Genomic DNA, 22,071 nt, shown 5'->3' with positions numbered 1-22,071 from the left:
TTATAAACATATAAAAAGAGAGTAGAATAATTGACTATATTAACGGCAACGACATTACCTGTACAATAACGTCAACGTGTGATAACGACATTACCTGTACAATAGTAGACGGCGACGACAATATAGATCTACATGTAAACAGTAACGTCAACGGACGGCAACGACATTACCAATTACCAATAATGCCAGCATACGGCGACGACATTACTTGTATATTAACGTTAACGGCGATGACATCACCTTTACAATAATTTCAACGGCGACCAACGATACTGCCTGTACAATAACGCCAACGTGTACCGACGACACAAGTTGTATAAAAACGTCAACGTACGTACTGCGACAACTTAACCTGTATAACAACATCAATGTGCGGCGACGACACTACCTGTATATAAACGTACGTTAACGGCGATGACATCACCTTTACAACTTCAACGGTACTGCCTGTACTATAAGAACGTGGTCTTTTTGTATCTCTTTATTCAGATCAACAATGAACACAGTCTGAAAGTACAAAGGTTGAAAATATTCAAATATCTACCAAATGATGTGTCGCATAGTATATTAATTAACAATAGCTTGAATAGGTAAATGCAATCAATATAGTAATATAGTAGCCTAGTATCAATGGTTACTTACAATAATAATAAGCTTTAAACATGCTAGTGTTAATGTTTCAGGTGACTTCTTTTTAGATTACAAGTGGCGACTTTTTATCAAGGGGAAGTAACTCTGAAAAGTCTAAGTATAGGTTATGACAATAAAGGGAAGTTACTACGGAATTACCAGTATCATAATCATGTATCCCCCTTCGAGTCTTTTGTAATGTAATGACACAAAGGCTGTTGTTAAAAAGAATTATATCATATGTGATAAATTATAATGACTAGAGCCTTAACTAGGCAGAACACATAAGTACATATAACTAAATAAATGCATACACAGAAATAAATTTCTAAGTCTGAAACGAACGTGACAAAACATCTACATTTCAAAGTCATTATGCCACACAGGTTTTCGTGTAGAGCGACTAGACTTTCGCAGAGGTGTGGCTTGTACGGACCGGCTTGGTGATTTGTTTTCTTGTACATAAGTCGTGAGTGGGGGCACGAGAGGGAATGATGTGTCGTTAGCTGATTCCACTGGTTCGCCGGCTGTGGTAGCAGTTGGTCTGTGTGGATTCGTATGTGGAGGATTACCAATTCCATGGGAACGAGAGATGGTCACCATGGGATTTGATGGTATCTGTGGCGATGTTTGTGGTGTTGCAGGCGGTGATGCTGAACTTGTCTGCCGCTCTTGAATGCTTTCATCGTACAGATTTAATGAGGGATTTGTTGGCTGATCTGTTGGTCCAGGTGTAGGCCTTGAGGGTTCTATTCGACATAATGGCAGGTCTTTATCAATCGTTAGTTTAGACTGTGTAGGGTAAACTGGGACAAAACGTCGCAGAAACTTTCTGTTACGGAGTGTTACCCGTCCTGACCCATCGATGCGGACCACATATTGATCGAACTGACGGACCTCAACGACTGTTCCAGTTTTATCCCATTTCAGGGGATGTTGGCCTATCTGGTTCTGGATACGGACATGGTCTCCGGTTGCTAGTGGTGGCAGACGTTTCGTATGTTGTGATAATTTCTCTAAGTTCTGTAAGAGTGTTGCCGTTCGTACGTGTCAAGTCCTTTCTGAGAGGTTCATCGCAACATTCTAACAACTGAATCACTTTAGAGCGGCCTTCCAGCTTAGTGGCCGTGACATAATCTGTCCAGCGTGATAAGAAATAGGCCAACTCCTCGCTGGTACCAGCTAATGTAATAGTAGGTCGCCTGACCTTCTCAATTTTGGCGGATGGGCCAGGTGTATGAGCCATGGAATGGGCTGTTATTAGTGCAGCCACAATTGCTGCCTCAAGGTCATCCGTCACATATTCACATCCTGGGATCGGGCAGTGTACGACCGGCATGGTATTACTGTGTTCATATAAGAACGTGGTCTTTTTGTATCTCTTTATTCAGATCAACAATGAACACAGTCTGAAAGTACAAAGGTTGAAAATATTCAAATATCTACCAAATGATGTGTCGCATAGTATATTAATTAACAATAGCTTGAATAGGTAAATGCAATCAATATAGTAATATAGTAGCCTAGTATCAATGGTTACTTACAATAATAATAAGCTTTAAACATGTTAGTGTTAATGTTTCAGGTGACTTCTTTTTAGATTACAAGTGGCGACTTTTTATCAAGGGGAAGTAACTCTGAAAAGTCTAAGTATAGGTTATGACAATAAAGGGAAGTTACTACGGAATTACCAGTATCATAATCATGTATGTACAATAACGTCAACTTAGGCCGACGGCATAATCTGTATAACAACCTCAACGCAAGGCGACAACATAACCTGTGCAATAATGTCAACGGAGACGGCATTACTTGTACAATAACATCAACGTATGGCGACGACATCGTCTGTACAATAATGCCGAAGGTGACGACAGTACCGTAGACTGGTGCCCGTGTTTACTCTCTACGTTCCATGTTTGGAGAGAATGATTCTCGATATACAGTCGGGTACCAGGCTAACAGTACCGTTACAATAACGTCAAAGGCGACATTGTTGCGCAGTATGCGGGGATGGAAACCGTCACATACTAAACACAAATTTCCAGTTCATTCATTATTTATCTTTCGATTTGGTAAAATCTTAATTCGATAACCCTAGATTTTTAAAATGTTCTTTTATGGCATTATGAGCAGATTCTGACATTGAATTCCAGTTGTTCGAAAATTTAACAGCTTACGGCTGATTAACTGTTAGGGTTAGGCTATATTTCGACATTTTAGAAGACTTAGTAAAACAAATGTATGAGTTAACGATTATGAACATTAAAAAATTAAACTTCCAACCAAAACTAATACTAGTATTTTGAATGAAAATTTAACCGGCCGTTAAAGTTTCGAACAACTGGACCCAGTATTTTCCGTTTCTTGAGTCTAAATAAATGTAATGACAACTCTTGTTAGCGTTCTCTTTATCATATAATTATGCGACTCCTTATATAAAGATCGTCAGTGTAAGATGAATCGCTAGTTCATAGTTCGTGGTATATGACCGGCTTGTTTATTGGGCTAATAAGTCAAAACCTTAAAATATCAATTTCTGTCTTAAAAAACACTTCTATACTTGAAACCTCGCATTTTTAACTCCAAGATTCTAGCATTTTCAGATCACATGGCGACCCTCTATAATTATATGAGGAGTCAGTATTAAAACTTTCGTGTGAGGCCCACATTGGGTTTTGTATGTGTCTTTCCGTGGGAGTATGTGGGTCTGTATGAAAACACCCCGTCATACCCTTTTTTATCATACTGAAGTTGAAGATTGCCGTCGCAGTAAGAAACTCATAAGTCAAATTGATCTACCATTACTTTTTTGTTCTAATTTATTAAAGAGGACTTGATTACATCTTGTCATATCTACTGTATCCATATAATGTACTTTGATTTTTTATGTACCATTTAATGGCGTGAAGAAACTGGAACAGTTGGTGACTTTATAGATCATGTGACGACCAGGTCATAAGAAGGGACTTTAGACAAGTTCACGTCGCTGATAACGACGCATGTAGTTTAACAAAAATATTACACACATACCAATTAAGATATTTCCTGCATCCAAACTTTGACAAATTTTCAAGTTTCAAGTATATTTATATATCAGGGCATATAATATGCATGTGGTGACAACACTGATCAATACACATATTGATTAATTAAGATTTGATAATTATGGTAACAAAATTAAAGGCAGGACTAAAATAGGATCAACGGGTTTTCAGATACTAGGCATTAATACCCACAACAATTTAGACTTAATCGAAAGACACCAGTTAACAGTTTAGTTTAATAAAATCACGATATGTAAAACTATAATCTGATACTGTAATAGATAGCCCATTTATCAAAATACAGTATGCCGTAACATGAATGCGCTAACGATTTTTGATTGCACGACGTGAATCATGTCCTAGTTCATGATACATACAATGTACTACTACACGGGGTGAGTGCGTGTGGGGATAAAACGTAAACAAACAATCGAACGACGTGTTTTATTTATCACTTCTGTTCCGGACATCGTATAAGTATGTTACCTCTTTGGAGAATTATTCCTCGGACCCAGGGCGTGTTTATAAAAAGGATTTATTCAGGGGTCTCTAAACCGGTTGTGGAATTTCCTGTACATGTATTCGGACAGGCAGGTGTGGCGGGTTCTGGGAGAATTGGGGATGCGAAGAGAGGTATCGTTTCTATTGAGGGCGTTCAAGGCGAGCATCAAGAACTCCAGGTGTCTGAGGCTCGGAGGGTAATGCGTTTAGCCACAGAATATCAGTGTCAGGGCCCAAGTATTCAAGGGACACAGGACAATCAGGATTATTCCTCTAGCAGTTTGACAGGTCATGATTTGCAAGAAAGTGGTTACGAAGCACATGAAACTTTGTCTAAAGAAGACGTGCATTCATCTGTATTTGAAGGACTTGGAAGTCATGTATGTCTTAACGGCTGCATGCAGAGTAATGTTCCCAAACCATTTAACACCGTGAACTCGACGTCTGGATATGGAAGTTACCTAAATATGCCTGGGGGCGGAGGCAAACTCCTTGATAAGTACTGCTCTGGGAGCAGCCAAGATTGTCACCAGTCAAGGAACTTTTCCACTTCCATCAGACAGTGGGCAAGTCAGCAAGGTGCCCAGGATACCGCATTTGAAGAAGAGGAATACCTTACTGATCCAACACCCCAGGGAATACAAGGGGATAACTGTGTACAGTTCCGGTTGTGGATGGAGAATTGCCAACGATACAATTTGCCGAACTGTGATGAGCAGTTAGAATCTATAACAGCTGGAAGGAAAACGCTGGCTCAAGTTTTTCAGGAACAACAAGAAATAATAAGACTTGTTGCTGAAAGTTATAAAAACAATCTACGTCAATCTCAAAAACAAATGGACAGTGAAACCAATGCACAGGGCCAGCAAGACTATTTTGGGTATAGTTTTGAGTTTTCCACGACAGATCCTTGCCCTCAAGGACTTCAGGGTGACCATTGTGCTAATTATAAAGTATGGGCACACAATTGCAGTGCTTTTGGATTCGGTGATTGCAATGAAAAGTTACGGGACATTCAATCTGGAAGACGGATTCTACAAGACGTTTTTGATGAACAGGATCAAATGATTCGTAAAATAGTCGCAGACTTTCAACAAAAGAGGTCTTACAGCACCAGCAGTAAACCAGAGGTGGGTAAAACCCAGAATTCAAACACGGACTCTACCTCCCCACATAGCACTCCCCCTGATGATTTACAAAAATTAAGTCAAAAAGATCAGTTAAAACGTGCTGTTAAACAGTACGGAGGGACTGTTGTAGTATTTCATATAGGTATATCTCTTATTTCACTTGGAGGCTTTTATCTCGCTGTTTCGAGGTAAGTATAATATACAAACTATATACATAAACTTGCTAAGAAGTAAAACCTTGATAACCATATATATAACTAGAAGATGCTTTTGTAGAGAAGCATATGTCTCCCCAAAAGTATAGTAGTAATAGGCAAGAAGTCAATAGGGGACAGAAGCGAAAGTCAAAGAAACACTTGACGGTTGGTTTAGTGACTGAAATGCAATAGGGATCATCAACTCATCCCATGAAGTTTCAATGTTTTAGGCCAAGTGGTTCTCAAGTTATGGATTGGAAATGGTTTTCCATGTTCTGGCCCCTGTGACCTTAACTTCTGAAAGAATGATGCCCCCCCCCCACCTTCAAGTTTAAACGTTCTGGGTCAAGTTGATCTCAAGTTATTGATCAGAAACGGTTTTCATGTTCAGGACCTTGTGTCCTTGACCTTGGTTAGAGTGACCTAAAAATCAATGAGGGTCATCTACTCAGCATGTCTAGTCATCCTATGAAGTTTCAGCATTGATTCTATGTCGAGTGGGTCCCAAGTACATGTACTTGATCGGAAACGGTTTCCATTCAGGTCTTTATGACCTTGACCTTTAATGGTGTGACCCCTAAAACAATAGGGGTCATCTACTTCGTTTAAGCCCTTTCACCCTATGAAGTTTGAAGGGTCTAGGCCAAATAGTTCTCCAGTGATTGGTCGGAAACGGTTGATCATGTTCTGGCCCCTGTGACATTGACCTTTGATTGATTGACCCCAAAATCAATAGGGGTCATCTACTCAGCATGTTTAATAATCCTAATAAGTTTCAACATTCTGGGTCAAGTTGTTCTCCAGTTACGGATCGGAAACTGTTTTCCATGTTCAGACCCCTTGTGACCATGACCTTCGATGGAGTGACCCAAAAAAAAGAAAAGAGTCATCTACTCTGTAAGCCCTATCACCCTATGAAGTTTGAAAATTTCTCCAGTGAAAGAACGGAAATGAAGTGTGACGGATTCTGGCCCCTGTGACCTTGACCTTTGATTGAGTGACCACAAAATTAATAGGGGTCATCTACTGGGTATGTCCAATCATCCCAATATGTTTCAACATTCTGGATCAAGTTGTTCTTAAGTTACGGAACGGAAACGGTTTTACGTGTTCAGGCCCCTATGACCTTGACATTTGATGGAGTAGATTCTAACACCCCAAAAAACTGAAGGGGTCATCACTCCGTAAGCCCAATCATCTTATGAAGTTTGAAGGTTCTAGGTGAAATGGTTCTCCAGTTATTGATCGGAAATTTAGTGTAACGGACGGACGGACGGACAGTGCAAAAACAATATGTCTCTCCCAGTGGTGGGGTCATAATAGGGCTCTGAAAGAACTTTCATATAACAACGTAGACTGATCATTCGTTTGCTAAGTGATTTGAAAAGGGCGATCATACACCCATTAAGTGATAATCTACTACCTAGCTATCATTGTCACGCCTGTCATTCATGAATCGTGAGAATGCCCTACTGGCCTAATGTCTTTATTACGTTAGGTAGTGTAACCAGTTCATTTAGTTACTACTGCATACGTTCGCTGTACAAGTAATAGAAGAAGGACAAAATTTAAATGCATATTTATTACAAGTCATAAATGTAATTAATTTAGTTAAGGCCTTTAACAAAAATTCTTTGTTTCCGGTAACATGCTCAAAAAATTAGGGTAGGTAGGTCGGAAATTTTATTTTTTTGGGATTTTTTTTTATTAAGGGAGACTTTTCAGAATTTGTGTGTGTGTCAAAAAATGAATACAAATAAGGGGGTTATGCCTTAAGAGCATCAGTAAGTTGATTTCTAACATAACTGGTCATGTGTAAAGCATAGAAAGTGCATTGCTTCCAAACTCCTTGAACACATTGTTGTTTCCAATCTTATGACCTATTTTGACAAGCATAAGCTACTTAGCCAGTTCCAGCACGGCTTTAGATCAGGTCACAGTTGTGAGACTCAGCTCATTAATTTCACTCAGGAACTTTACAATAACACTGAACAGGGTCAACAAACAGATGTTATTGTCATGGACTTCTCCAAGGCGTTTGACAAGGTCGATCACATTAGACTAATTTATAAACTACAAAGCCTTGGTGTCAACCCACAAATTACCAAATGGGTCAAATCTTTCCTGTCCAACCGCTCCCAGAAAGTCGCTGTTGATGGTCATTTTTCCAGTGAACTTCCTGTACTGTCTGGAGTTCCCCAGGGGTCTGTTCTTGGGCCATGTCTCTTCCTGGTATATATCAATGACTTACCAGATTCCGTCAAATGTAACGCAAGAATGTTTGCAGATGACACCATAATATACCTTACCATCAACTCCATTTCAGATAGTATATCTCTGCAACAAGACCTGATTAGCTTAGAAACCTGGGAGAAGACATGGTCCATGGAGTTCAACCCGGACAAGTGTGAAGTCCTTAGAATTTTTAGAAAGAAAAATCCTGTAGTCTACCCCTACAAACTTCACAACATAGAGTTAAAAACTTGTGAGGCAGCTAAATACTTAGGCATAACCATTTCCAAAGATCTAAACTGGTCCAAACACATTGACAGTATCACTTCCAAAGCAACTTCCACTCTTCGCTTCATACAACGAAATGTCAAAACTGATAATAAAAGGGTCAAAATTGCTGCCTATAACACCTATGTCCGCCCTCAACTTGAGTACTGTTCAAGCGTCTGGCATCCTTGGCAAAAAACCCTCACTAGCAAAGTCGAAAATGTCCAAAGGTCAGCTGCTAGGTACGTCATGTATGACTACAGTTACACCAGTAGTGTTACACAAATGCTGAAAACCTTAGAATGGAATACACTCCAATATAGAAGGTTACACAATTCATTAGTAATGTTTTATAAAATAAGGACCCAGACAGTTGCAGTCGACCAATCTCATCTTATTCCAACTAGAAACCTAAATTACTTAATCCCCATGTCTCACACTCAGTACTTTTCTAACTCCTACTTCCCTAGGACCATCCGACTCTGGAACTCCCTACCAACTCATGTTAAATCTAGCCCCAGTCTCAGTATCTTTAGAGAGAGGCTGGCGGTGGTCAGTATGTAATTCTGTTGCCTCTGTCCCATTTTAACTGTAGCATACTGTCTTTTTTAGCTTTTATTCTTTTAACATTGTAACATATCAGTTCTTTAACAACTGTTTCTCTGACAGCGCCGCCCAGTGATAGTCGGAAATCGACGGTTGGGTGAAAGATGTAGATGTAGATGAAGTGCAGTTTTGCAACTGTTTGTTCAAAAGTTGAAAAAAATATTCTGCAAGGCCATAAAAACATTTTTTACGCCTTAATAGTTTTGGTCCTTTTATTTTGGAACACGTATGTGTGCTTTGTTCTTCAGAGTCTAGCTGATCGTTCTCTTAATAGATCCATTTTGATGTACACATCTTAACTGATATTGTTTCCATATCTTTGATTGTCTAGACCGATTAATATATAGTGCAAGTCTCTCTGCGTGACATGTTAGATATAATAGTTCGCTTCCAAGGAAACCAGCCCAGGTGTCGTATGAACCGAACGGGATACAAACCCGCAACCTGTTTGTGTATCTTAAACTTGTCTCTGTATATATATATGAACCATTTCAATATCGTTTCAGCGGGCTTGATGTTGTTGCAATTCTGACAAAGCTTGGCGTCAGCGAGGCCGTCCTTCAGTCCAAGATAGCCACAGGGTCAACGACATTTGTAATGGCGTACGCTGTCCATAAAGTGTTTGCGCCGGTCCGCATCGCCATCACATTGAGTTGTACTCCATTCATTGTCGGATATCTTCGACGAGTCGGCTTTCTCAAGCCGCCGAAAATATAGCTTCAGATTATCATTGATTGCGACAGGATGAAAATATAACTTTGCAACGATACATCTACAATGCTGTACATATTCAATGTGCGTGGGCAATTAACATTTACAATATGTAAATAAATCAAAAGTGAAGAAAAAGAGTACTGCTAAGTATCAACGACACATGTTTTGTACAGAATTTTTAAGTTCAGATTTTTGTTTGCTTAAAAAAACCTGAAAAGTGGATTTAATTTTCATTACTTATGAAGGAATAAGTTATGAAGGAATTCATGAAACAGTTAATTTTAGACGTTTATTGCAGAGCAAATGTTAAGTCAATTACAGAATATGGCGCTATTTTTGTTTTTGTAATAGAAACGTCAAATTTTCCTAACTTTAATTTTACTCTGATTCTAAACAAAAGATAGATCTTAAGTGTGGCAGATTTTTTTCTTTAAAAATATCAACAAAGGATGTCCAGCAACATTAACTTTGTAATTCATCACATGTTGTTTGATTTTTTAAAATTTAAAGTGTGACGTAACTCATTTATGCAAAATGTTGTGTTCTCTGCATAAGAAGATGTTTTTGTGTAATCATATTTGACCATGTATGTGCTTAATAAGTTGCCATTCGTCGTTATGAAAACGATATAAATTGAAAACGTAAAGCACTGTCCTTTGTGAAATAACACACGTATATATGTATCTTATAAACTATGTGTTTTATAAACGATGGCTTAATTTGTTTCAAGGGAATTCTAATCGAGCATATCATTTTCTTTTTTAATATGAATGGCTTTTTTTTAATTATGGATTTTTTATACCACCACTTGTTCAGAAATCCGGCATTACGTATAAATTATTTAGAATTTCTTTGTGTTTCTTTTGGTATTATATCCATTTAGCTACCCCGTTTCTGATAATAGTTTGTCTCCGCAAATCTACAGCGGATGACATCAGCTAACAACACTTGGTGACTTCGAGACCACGTAGTGACCTTCGCCGACTTTTCAGCTTAACCCTTTGACCGTATGCAAGTCATATATATGGCTTCCTAACATGATAGCATTTTCTTTTAACGGTGACTTATATCTACAGCGAATAGTGACACAAATATTTCAATATGATAAACCTACCCGCTTAGCTAAATAGGAAGAGTGCAGATCTTCGGCACGCGAGGTCGTGAGTTCGATCTCCGGGCAGGCCGTATGCGCTCCGTGACGATTTGATAAAAGACATTGTGTCTTGAACCATTCGTCCTCCTCCTCTGATTCATGTGGGAAGTTGTTAGTTACTTTTGGAGAACAGGTTTGTACTGGTTCAGAATCCAGGAACACTGGTTAGATTAAATGCCCGCCGTTACGTAACCGAAAAACTGTTAAAAAACGGCGTTAACTTCCTCTTCCTGTCGTTTCAATTTTGGAAATACGCAACACCCGGTTAAGCAGCATGTCAACCATCGACGTTGTAACTTCATCTAGAACTGAATATGCAGACACTATGTTTCATCTCCATCAGCGAACTCCATTGTATCACGTCTGGGTATTACTTCTACATTTCTAATAAGAAGTAAGGCCCCGGCGATCGGTTTCTACCTAGCCCTTTTGCGGCCATAGTTTTACTTATTACCATAAAACATTCCTTCTGACAGAGCTGTCATGCCTGCTCTTTGTCAGGTATTCTTAAGGCGCCCATCTAGCATTTTCGTACACAGAGGTCTACCATCGAATCCCTCTCTGCATTTTTACGAACCTCTCGTGGATGAGAACCATATCGGGCGACTTCGGGAATGCAGTGACTGTGCTATCTAATCCGCCTGCGTTAGAATTGTTGCACCAAAATACTAGAGCTGTATTGGGTAAACTTTGAACTTGTGCAACAATGTTCAACGGCAGACATTTTCCGATTATAATAATTATAATGACAGATCAAATAAGGCCGAAATTCATCTAACATATTCCATTTCAGCTTTTTGTCCTAGTAAAATGATTTCTGCAATATAGAAGTGCTTAGGGAGCTAAAACGTGATTCTCTTATGGACTACTAACTACTATATTTATTTACATCACGTGTTTCACTGTTGTTGTTGTTGTTTTTGCTGTAGCTTTATACTAATTTAAATGTGTTACTCGGGGTCAAAAGTGATACTGACACTTGACAGTATCGTTTTTGTCCCTCCTCTGTTTTCCGTGCAAACGTAAAAGATGTTTTAATGGAAACTGATAGTGCAGAGGTAGAAATGGAGTCACAAAACATAACATAACAAACGTCATCTTAATGATAAAGTATTGTGAAAAATGCTCTGTGAAACTTACCATTTCGTCGGCGTATCATTTCTCAGCATTACACTTATTCCTTTTAAGGTGGCCTATCTCTAAAGCCTATCTTTTTAAGTCAACCAGGTATTCTTTTAGCGTGTCTGTGATCCTGAGTGTACCAAATTGTTTTACACGAAAGGCAGTTGTCTGCGAAGAGGCGGACTCGTGATTTAACTATGTAACGAAGAGGATGGGACTGAAAACCATACATTGAGGCCAGGACAGAGTTCGAAGAATAGCAGGTAACTTGGTATCTTCTCACTGATCTGGATTTCAAACTCATAATTTTTTAACTCGTCAAATGCCCTTTAAAGGTGTAAGATCGCCATACACTGTTGCAGACTCTAGACATGTTTCCTGTGGAGGTAATCCATGGTGTGGACGAGTTGTATTTCGCACGAAAACCATTGTTGGAGGATGTTTGGATTTTAATTTCTAAGTTGACAGATAATATGTCGAAGGCTCAATGCAAGTTAAAATATATTTTTTGTATTAATTTTTGATGATTCTTGAAAGTTGAATTGGTTTCTTTTCTCGGCATGCTTGTAAAAGCTTGACTAAGGTAAATCGGGTTAATGATTCAAACATATAACGGATTTTCTGCTTTCACTGAAGTTGAACTTAACTCCTTAAATTCAATATAAATAGCTCTACTACGATTATATGTTTAATCTACGCTAAACAAGTCATTTTATATTGAATATGTACAGCAGTTGTTTCAAAATGATAGTCTTCCTCTCACATATTTGCGACTTCTTCACATATCAGCCCAGAAAAAACCATGAAAACAACCCCTTTTATACCAGCTACAAAATATTGAAAGCTATCTCCCAAATATGGAATGCTATATCATAAATTATAGCATTAGCCCTGTAAGCTAGGTAGCCTAGACCCTACAGAGATTCATAAAATGTGCATTCGGCATATATGACATCTCTGTATAAATATTCTATCCTCTTCTTAATAAAATATGTAGGAAATAATTAAGGTCCTTTGTAAGCACATAATACAACCGTAGCAGATTCGGTTTGACTGAGTCTGATCATGCCCCTCACGCTCCCTAGCACCGGCTTCAGCGGAACTCAATTATCCCGCATAATCATTGGATGGATTCCATGATCCAAAAGGACCAGAAAAAAAAAGAACAACAATGAGTCGAAGTATAAGTAGACTGCGGTGACAGTTAATAAAATCTGATAGTAAGAGTATTTATATTCATATATATCTTGGTTTTATGCTAAAATATAACAATCCATCAACTACCTCAAAATCGGTTTTTAAAACAAATTCTAAACAAAACAAGAAAATTTTAACTTTTAACGTCTTTTGGAGTTCATTAGAATAATGTATAACTAATATAATTGTTGTTGAATAGTATCTAAAGAGAAATGGAAAAAACAAACAAACATGTTACTGAAAAAGACGAACCATTCAGTATATTGTTGACCTGTCAATGAAGGGGTCAATAAAGATGCTGAATATAAGTTTCCACCGTTGCTTATATCGTTAGTCCCCTACTGGTTGAAATCTTGTCAGTCCACTATTCTTTTCCAGCGGATAATTTTGCCATACATTAATAAATATTGAAATATATTGGCACAAATATTTACCGTAATGGGACAATGTCTGGCAGTCTGTATCCATCCGCAGAAAGGGCTCGTTCACGTCAGGAATAAATACTTTTAGAAAATTTATTGTATGAATTGTTTGAACTTATTTTTCAAACCCTAAAACTACTGTTTTAACATTTTAGGATGTAGACACTAAAAAGCGATGTCGGGAAAGGTGTCTAGTATTGAAATCACTGCGATAGAAACTGGCACTTCTCACGTTTTCAGTAAAAGTACTTCCAAAAAAAAAAAAAAAAAAAAAAAAAATACTGAATGCTGTCTGCACTTTATCTCAAATAATTGGTCTTAAATGGAATTTCAATGGAACTGATAAAGTAATTGATTGATCCAACCTTTAACACCTGACCTTTGCACTTATGCACCGAGCTCTTACTGGCATATTTCAATGTTTTTTCCCCCCTTAAATTCTATTTCCCTATCCTCATTGCAAATAAGAAATTTGTAAACATAAGCTTACCTAAGGAATGATATACATACAAGTTCAGTTGTATTACTTACATCAACAATTATGTTTACTGAAATCCGAAAGAAGATTTTTGCTATTACTTCCCTTCCACCTATCGTGATCGCAACCAAGATATGTATATTGGAAATAAATAATACTGTTTTGACTAAAATTGATGAAATATCTGGATATCTATCAAACTGATCATGGAAAGTGATTAAGACTAGAAATTATACTGACACAGCTTTTTAATTACTTTCATATTAAGGGGAGGGGATGGCAAGTGTGTTGCTATAAAAATGTATAAGTCTGTAACAAACATATTTCTAATGGAGATCTAACTATGTAAAGGACCTTTTTCTTCATTTTATAAATCTAAATCTCTAATAGAATATAGAAAAAGTGAAAAATGTCATTAAATATTGCTTAAGCCTTCGATTGATTCTGCCTTTGCAACCAGTGTAGATCATGATCAGCCTGCACATCTGTGAAATCTGATCATGATCTGCACTGTTTGTCATTCAGTGGCTATCTTTTTGGTGGTATGCACCCCTTTTAACAATTAATAGTACTGTCCGAATTGAAAGACGGACAAGTTCATTACAGAAATTAGCAGGGTAAGGGTAAAATTAGACTGACCACTGACCTTTGAAAATGAAGTACAAATAGATTACTGGTTATATTTGTCAACAAGGGGTGGCTCTTTGTAAGAAAACAACAAATTCAAAGCCAGTTTTAAGACCTTTATTTTCTATAGTTTGTGTAAAAAGAAAAGTTGAGCAAATAAGTTAATAAATAAAACATCAACATACAAGAGCAAATCATATTTGGCATATAATGTGAAAAAGTAGTATTGCTAAAATACAAAGAACAATGATACCAAAATCAACCTTTGTAATTTAGAAATGAAAGCTGAACAGACTATTTGAGTGCAATTACAAATGTATTTGTATAGATCTAGGATGATAATTTGACATTGTACACAGCAGAGTGACAGTACTGTATGACAAGTTACATTTCCCTTACATTATGAACAGTTTTTTTTTTAAAATTGTTAAGTAGCTTCTCATCACAATATTAAATTACTCATTGATAAGTGCTAGATTCTCGAACACATAATGCCATATTACATCTCGACCAATCACTATAGATCCCTATCACTGCCCTTTGAGTCAAGAAGTCTAGACATACCCGCATGGACTAAGTCAATTAGTGTGGTTTTTTTTGTGCATATCACCCATAATTAAATCTCATGTGACTTGAAGTGCTCTTTAAATTGTACAAATGAAAAAAACCCAGACATACAATAGGTTCTTTTAAAAGCATGAACATTGCAATAACATATCCTGTTAAAACTCAGGAATAAATAAAATACCCCATTGAGTTATGCCTAAACAAGTCGTTAAATCAAATCTAATATCCATACCATATCCAATGGGACTAAAATTACTAAACATTCGTGAAGACAAGATGCCCTCTAATGACATTTTTCGGTCAATTAATGCTGTTATCATCATATTCTGCCCTATGCTTATTATTAAAACTGACCAAATTCACGAACCTGATGTCTATAGCTACAGTCAATGCATTCTATGAAGTTTCTAAAATAGATGAGATCAATAGATGCAATTCTCGAATTACGTTAGATTGGAAAGAAATAATTAAAGCTATTTCATGATCTTGTCATGCCTTAACGTATCAAAGGCAGTAATCCAATTAAACATTTTACGTCATTTGTGCTGCATGATCTAATAATATATATAATATACATCTCTGTGTACAAGAGCCAGATTGGATTCAGAAATAAGTGGTTTATGTAACCCTGTTGACCCACTGTTGATTTACTCCTGACACATTTGAACCAGATTTTAAGGTCATCGAGGAGTGGTGAAAAAATAGGTATAGAGTTAAAACTTGCTTAAATAAGCATTTCTGATAACAAGGGCCATAACTCTTAGTTTATGACCATTTTATAATTGACTTGTCCTGTGATCTTATGGCCATTAAAGTGACCATTGATTAGATTGTTAAGAATGGGATCCAATCTATAGACATGGACAATATCTTTGAGTTCACGGAGCACATTGTGCGATGAAGTAATAAAGTATGACCTCTTAAATAGCTGAAATAAAATTTGTAAATAATTTGCAAACCTTAACTTGATAGTCACTTAATTGGAAACTTGCCTAAATAATATAGGTATAGGAGTAAAAATTGTGACACTTGCTCCCCAGATACGTTGTATACAGATATGAGTCGCCATGATGAACAAATATGCATTTGCGACCGCATGATCCAGATCAGCCTGCACATTCGCGCTGCTGATGCAGGACCATGCTGTTCGCTTCAAAGCATATTGGCATTAAGAAATCGTTAGCAAACCACTATGTGTTTCTCATGGTGCGGCTCAATGATTTGCGTCATTAATAATCATCAACACCAACATTGTATTTCAAATACTAATACAGATGTCTCCAAACATTTACTCTACCCTTACGTGTTTTTCCAACTTTAAAGGGTCTTATCTCAAAGAATACATCACTAGTCAAAGTCTAAAATTGTGTAATGTTAACTCTTATACAAGGTGCTCATGAAACTAAAGCTCAATGTAAAAAGTTTCAGAGATATACTTTCAAAATAATAGAGGTGAACATGTAAATCTAGAGCTAACATCATTTTCATTTTGTGATCTCAGTCTGCATCAGCTGAACATCCCTAAACAGACCAAGAAATTGCAACAATTTCCAAAGGCATATGAAGCTTAGGTATGACCAGACAAATGGACCATATACAGCTACGATATCATACAAAGGGCGATATCATATACTACCTTAGCATGACCATGACAATTAGTGGGACCATATAAAGCTTAGTTATAACAGTGTACAAATGGACCAAATTATCACTAGGTATTACATACAAGGAAAAATATACTAGCTTATTTCTGACGAGACAAAGGGACCAATATACTACTAGTTTGACCTGAAAAGGAACAATAATTAGCTAGTTTGACATTGACAGGGACAAATACAGGTTATTTCGAATGACATGACCAAAATAATGCATTAGTATAGACCATGATCAATATGGACCAATATAATAGCTTGGTAGACCCAAGACAAAGGAACCCAATAAAACAGCTAGGTATGACCATGACAATGGAAATTACTGTTGGTGTGACCATGACATATGGACCAATATACTAGCATAGGTATGACCATGACATATGGGACCAAAATACTAGCTTAAGTATGACCATGACAAAAAGGACCAATATACTAGGATAGGAATGAAAATGATAAAGGGAACTAATATAATAGGTTAAGAATAACAACGATACTGGTATATGGGTCAATATCTTAATTTAACTGTGCCAATGACAACTGGGACCAATATACTAGCTTAGTAACATACTGCCAAATGGGACCAATATTCTACCTGTTGTCTGAAATTTGGTGGTAAGAAGAAAGAAATATACATTTACTAGGAAAAGAGCAGCAATTTCTCAATCATTAAGTATTTTTATTTTCTGCATCTTTGCAACTGTCACAACATAACTTGCATTACAGCGACTGGTATGTACCACAGATATACAATGTAGTAGGTTTGTGTTACTCTACTCAGATAACCCAGAATGTTAGTTAAAAAAACCCAGAGTTATACATCTTTTTCTCTTGTTCTGTTATGATAACTAGGTCAACGGATCAGCAGTAACAGTAAGCATTTTAAACTGGAACCCAAAGTTTTAAAATCTAAATGACACCAAGTGGGTATGAAATCCCCAAACCAAAAAAGTCAGTGGGCACACTTTTCTGGAAAAGGCTAATATCAGTTTTGTGCAATATGTACAGCATTCTCTAAAATTTCAAAGGGCTATAACTCCTAAACTGGGCAAGGTACTTTCATGTCCTGACAGCATGTGCAAGATCACTTTATATTTCTGAATGTTATGTCCAAATACCTCGAAAACTGTAGAAGGTATTCCAACACATATTAGGGATTGAGGACAGACGGACAAGGCGACAACTATATGCCATACTCAACTGTATATGTTTCATCAGCCTTTAGCTGACATGTACAAAAATATAACCAAAAGAAACAAAACATAAAAATCACAGACACTGGATACTTCAACAAATATTTAGGTGCAGTTATTTATTGCGGCATGACAAATAACTGGTTATTCCTAAAGCTCCCCCTAACCCAAATCGAACAAAATTATCCCCAACTAATGGCCCCATTGCAAAAAGCCCCTCTTCCTGAATGCACTGGTATGAATATGGATCAATATCTACTGGATTATGTTTGCTTTCAATGGGATATTTTGGCATTATGCCAATACTACGCCCGTCACCAGGTAAAAAGCTGAGATCTGGCCGGGAACCAATCAGTATAGATGTGTGAGAAATGTCTAATGAAGTTATTTCTGCAGACGGAACTTTGTATGGTTTTAATAGCACTTTCATATCATCTTTGATTTCTATCACGTCATGCTTTGGCATTGATTTGTAGAATGGATTGTGTTTTGTGCCTTTCATTAACTGATGGACTTCATGATATTCGGGATACATGTTTTGAGGTAATTTTTTCAGAATCTGAGTGGAATCATTTGCACCTCTTCTGAATACATGCACTAAAGGCACTTGGTTCTGAACAGCCATAAGAACTGCGTCTGCTGCACTAAGCCCCGCCCCCACAATGAGCACGGGGTCTGGACTTGTTTGTAGTTGTTTGTTATTTATCACAGATTCAAATTCATGTAGCGAGTGGCTTACAACTGGTAAATTCTCACCAACCACTCCAAGTTTGTTTGGTACATCAAAGGTTCCGGTTGCTATGACAACTGACAGACAGGAAATGCAGAATTCTTCCCTTTCTACTTCTGTCTCCCCATCACCATGATAACAGCTAACCAAGCGATAACCTCTGACCTCCCAGTAGTATGGATGTTTTCTCATACTGGGGCAACAGGGTTCAGTTTCCCCGCTCTCACAGTCGACAGCCTTATTGTTTCTGAACACTTTCCTTACTGACGTAACTGTATAATTATCATGGAAATTTTTCTTCAAGTTTTTTTCTTCGACATATGCAGTATAGTAATTACAAATGTCAGTGATTGTGGCCCGGTTCATACATGGCTCAATTTGCTCCTCTTGTCTGCAAATAAAAAACAATACACATGAACCACTATAACCTTTACCCTGCTAAATTTATATAACGAACTTGCCCATCTTTCAATTTGGCCAGTACCATTAACTGTTAAAAGGAGTGCCGTGCAGGCTGATCTTGGACTGCACTGGTAGCAAAGGCAGAATTACTCGCCGCCAGCAAGCTAAAGGTTAAAACCAAGACAAATGGCCGACCACTCGATGCAATCCTGTCATTGATCAATTTCAATTGTTCAAAAATAGCAAAACAAGCTCTGAGATTGTAAAAAGAAGTTTCGAGGCTACTTGCAGAATATATCCCTGGTTTTTGTAAATTCAATAATTATACTCATTTAATCTCTAAACTAACTTCTTAATACAAATACCTAAAGCATTTCGCTGCAAACATAATATGCATATTTCCCATAAGAAATTCAGTTAAGCAGCAATGCACAGCCAAATGAATACATGTTATATTACCTTTTCTGTTTTATTTGCCATTCTTTAAAAGGCATGTCAGGTAACTCCATCCAACTGCTAAGACTAAGTGTCTGCATACTACCATCCATTTTCTAAAAATAGACAAAACAACTTCATTAGTGCTTGCATTTGTGGAACAAAATCACCCAGAACACTAGCTACAGAACACCAGTTTCACAGTAAATTGTACCAGCAGTAATTGATGCAGACTTATTCTAACTGAAAATCAAATCCTTTTTTGTAATTAAGAAAATAAAATCCATAACATCGTAATTTCCTATCTTACTAGGATATTGCTTTGAAAATATTCAGTAATATTCAAGTCAGTCAACCTTGATTGTCAATCAAAGGGATGATAACAATGTTGAAAACTACAAAAATATATTGGAGTTACTTCCCTTTTTTTGAAATAATACTACAGTACAGTAACTCTTACACTGAATAGGAGTTATTTCCGTTGATATAAGAAAAACTGACATTTATTACCTGCCAAGAGCCACCTGGTTTCTCTTTCCCAAGTACAATATGGTTTATTCTACGTTCTGGTTCATAGCGCCAGTCGAGTAGGGAATGATTATCTCCCCCTAGATCAGCATCAGGATGACTCAAGGCATCAAAAAGGACGGCAACAGGATTGGACGATCTACCTTCTACACCTTCACATAGAGGTGCAAGCTCCTGAAAAAACAAAACACAATGTGGTAAACTTCTGTGAAAGCACTTCAGTTATTTAACGAGTATTGTACCAGGACTAATTTGTCCTTCTCACACAACTTCCTCAAATAAACAATACAGGTAAATATAAGTCAAATGGAAATTCCATATTGAATACCGCATTTTTTCTTCATTTTCTTGGCTTCTGTTCATGGGGCGGTGCTTGTAGGGAGTGGGGTCAGAATCACACCAATGCAATTTAGGTCATAGGGTGACATTGAAGACAGTAAATGTATAATTATTTGCCGTGGGGTGACTTTGCCAAAGTATGAACATTTTTTGTTACTTACCTTACCGGTAAACTAAGTTCGTTTTGTATTCCCATGAGAGAAGACTGTACTGATTTATCTATACAGTTTGATCACTTTGACCCATTTAGTTAATGTCATGTCCTTATTAAATTATTCAAACACTTGAAAGTGCCAGGCAGCCACTTTTCATATATACTTTACCCTTGTTCATAAACCACAAAATAAACAGATTTATTATCTATGTTAGTTAATAGTGATTATAATGATCTAGAAATAATTTAAGTAATACTTTCAAACTGCTTTCATATCACATAATGTAAACATTATAGCATGATAACAGAATAAGGTCAAAATCGGGATATCCTAATTTAAAATTATATAATTTTTTTTACATAAACTTGACTCTGTTCTAGAAAATGATCAAATAAGGAAATATTTTAGGCAATGTGTTTGCTATTGCTGTGGAGAGGGGCGAGGAATAATTTTCTATCCTACACTGACATGTTATAATTTTTCCCCGAATCTGACCTACACTAGCAAATGCTTGCAAAAGAAATTTGCTGAAACATCAACAGCATAAATTTCAGAAGTAACTTGACCCTGTTCAAAAAAACAATCTCGATCAAATTTTTTTATTTGACCTTACCAACAAACTTTATCGCTAGTAGTCTAGTAGCACAATATTAAACCCCACCTGTATAAATGAGATTGTTTCACAGCCCTGATAACATGTAATGACTTTAACCCTTATCATGCTGGACACGATTGATTCTGCCTATGCGACCAGTGTAGATCATGATCAGCCTGCACATCCGTGCAGTCTGATCATAATCAGCACTGTTCGTTATTCAGTCAGTATCCTTTTGGTAAGCACCCCTTTTAACAGTTAATGGTACTGTCCAAACTGAAAGATGGACAAGTTCATTATAGAAATTTGGCAGGGTAAGGGTTAACTACAGCCAAACCTGTATTAAGCAGCCAGTCAACGAAGCAACAAAATCTGGCTCCTTAACGCAGGTGGCTGCTTAAGACAAGTTGATATCAGAACAAAGTCGGTCTGGGATGTAACCTACCTGACTGCTTTAGGCAAGTGGCTGTTTAATACAAGTAGCTGCTAAGGCAGGTTCAAGTGTACTTTAGTCATGAATCTGATAAAACAAGTGCAGAAAACTTCCCTGTTTATGAATTAGTCAAGTTTCTGATAAAAGTAAAAGTTTAAGTATTCAATGAGGTTCATTAAAACCCAAAGTTTCATTTTTAAGTTTATGAGTCAGAAATTGCTGTCTCATAGGGGATCCGGACATTTGCCCCCCAGGACATTTGCCCCCCAATAAAAAAGTGGCCTGCTGGACATTTGCTCCCCAGTTGAAATGATAGATAGGACATTTGCCCCCGAGTGCTTATTTCTGAAATGGACATTTGCCCCCCAATATTTTTGTCCCCCAGTGACTTTTTAGGAACTTCGTACAAGACATTCTTCATATTTTAGGATAATATATCTTTGTTTTATACAATTTTGTAGTAGATAATAGCCAAATAAACAAGTTTGAGTGTTAAAACATTGCACTAATTAAGAAATTATAACGCTGTTATGAGCACTTTTATTACTCAATAATATGCTATTATTTACCTTAACACCTAAAAGTAATTAACATATTTATCAAATTATAATTAATAAAACAGTTTTGTTTTACGGAAATTGCCTTTTAGAGTAATTTTGATAATAAAACAACAACAAATACAGTTATACATACTGGCATATTGGACAAAAATATTGGGGGGC

At 37.0% G+C, this 22,071-nt stretch overlaps 2 protein-coding genes across 3 annotated transcripts; one reads left to right on the top strand and one right to left on the bottom strand.

The window, feature by feature from the left end:
* Positions 1 to 4,050: 4,050 nt before the first annotated feature.
* On the top strand, positions 4,051 to 10,174 carry LOC123548814 (uncharacterized). Of its 2 annotated transcripts, none has more exons than XM_045336365.2 (2): positions 4,051 to 5,496; positions 9,117 to 10,174. In XM_045336365.2, the coding sequence occupies exons 1-2, from the start codon at positions 4,157 to 4,159 to the stop codon at positions 9,325 to 9,327; spliced, it is 1,551 nt and encodes a 516-aa protein (XP_045192300.2). In that variant the 5' UTR covers positions 4,051 to 4,156; the 3' UTR covers positions 9,328 to 10,174. The 2 variants fall into 2 exon arrangements, with proteins under 2 accessions (XP_045192300.2, XP_053401998.1); XM_053546023.1 differs by having other exon boundaries at positions 4,052 to 5,308; positions 9,117 to 9,260.
* Positions 10,175 to 17,727: 7,553 nt separating this feature from the next.
* On the bottom strand, positions 17,728 to 20,049 carry LOC123548815 (oxidative stress-induced growth inhibitor 2-like; the record flags this gene model as incomplete). Its single annotated transcript, XM_053546832.1, has 3 exons — positions 17,728 to 18,853; positions 19,324 to 19,415; positions 19,810 to 20,049. Coding segments are annotated over 3 exons (1,338 nt in total), but the record flags the coding sequence as incomplete, so codon positions are not given.
* Positions 20,050 to 22,071: the final 2,022 nt, after the last annotated feature.

The sequence above is a fragment of the Mercenaria mercenaria genome, chromosome 6 (genome assembly GCF_021730395.1).
Source record: "Mercenaria mercenaria strain notata chromosome 6, MADL_Memer_1, whole genome shotgun sequence".
NCBI classification, from domain to species: domain Eukaryota; kingdom Metazoa; phylum Mollusca; class Bivalvia; order Venerida; family Veneridae; genus Mercenaria; species Mercenaria mercenaria.
Note: the sequence above shows the minus strand (reverse complement) of the source record. Positions and strands in the feature narration are given on the sequence as shown.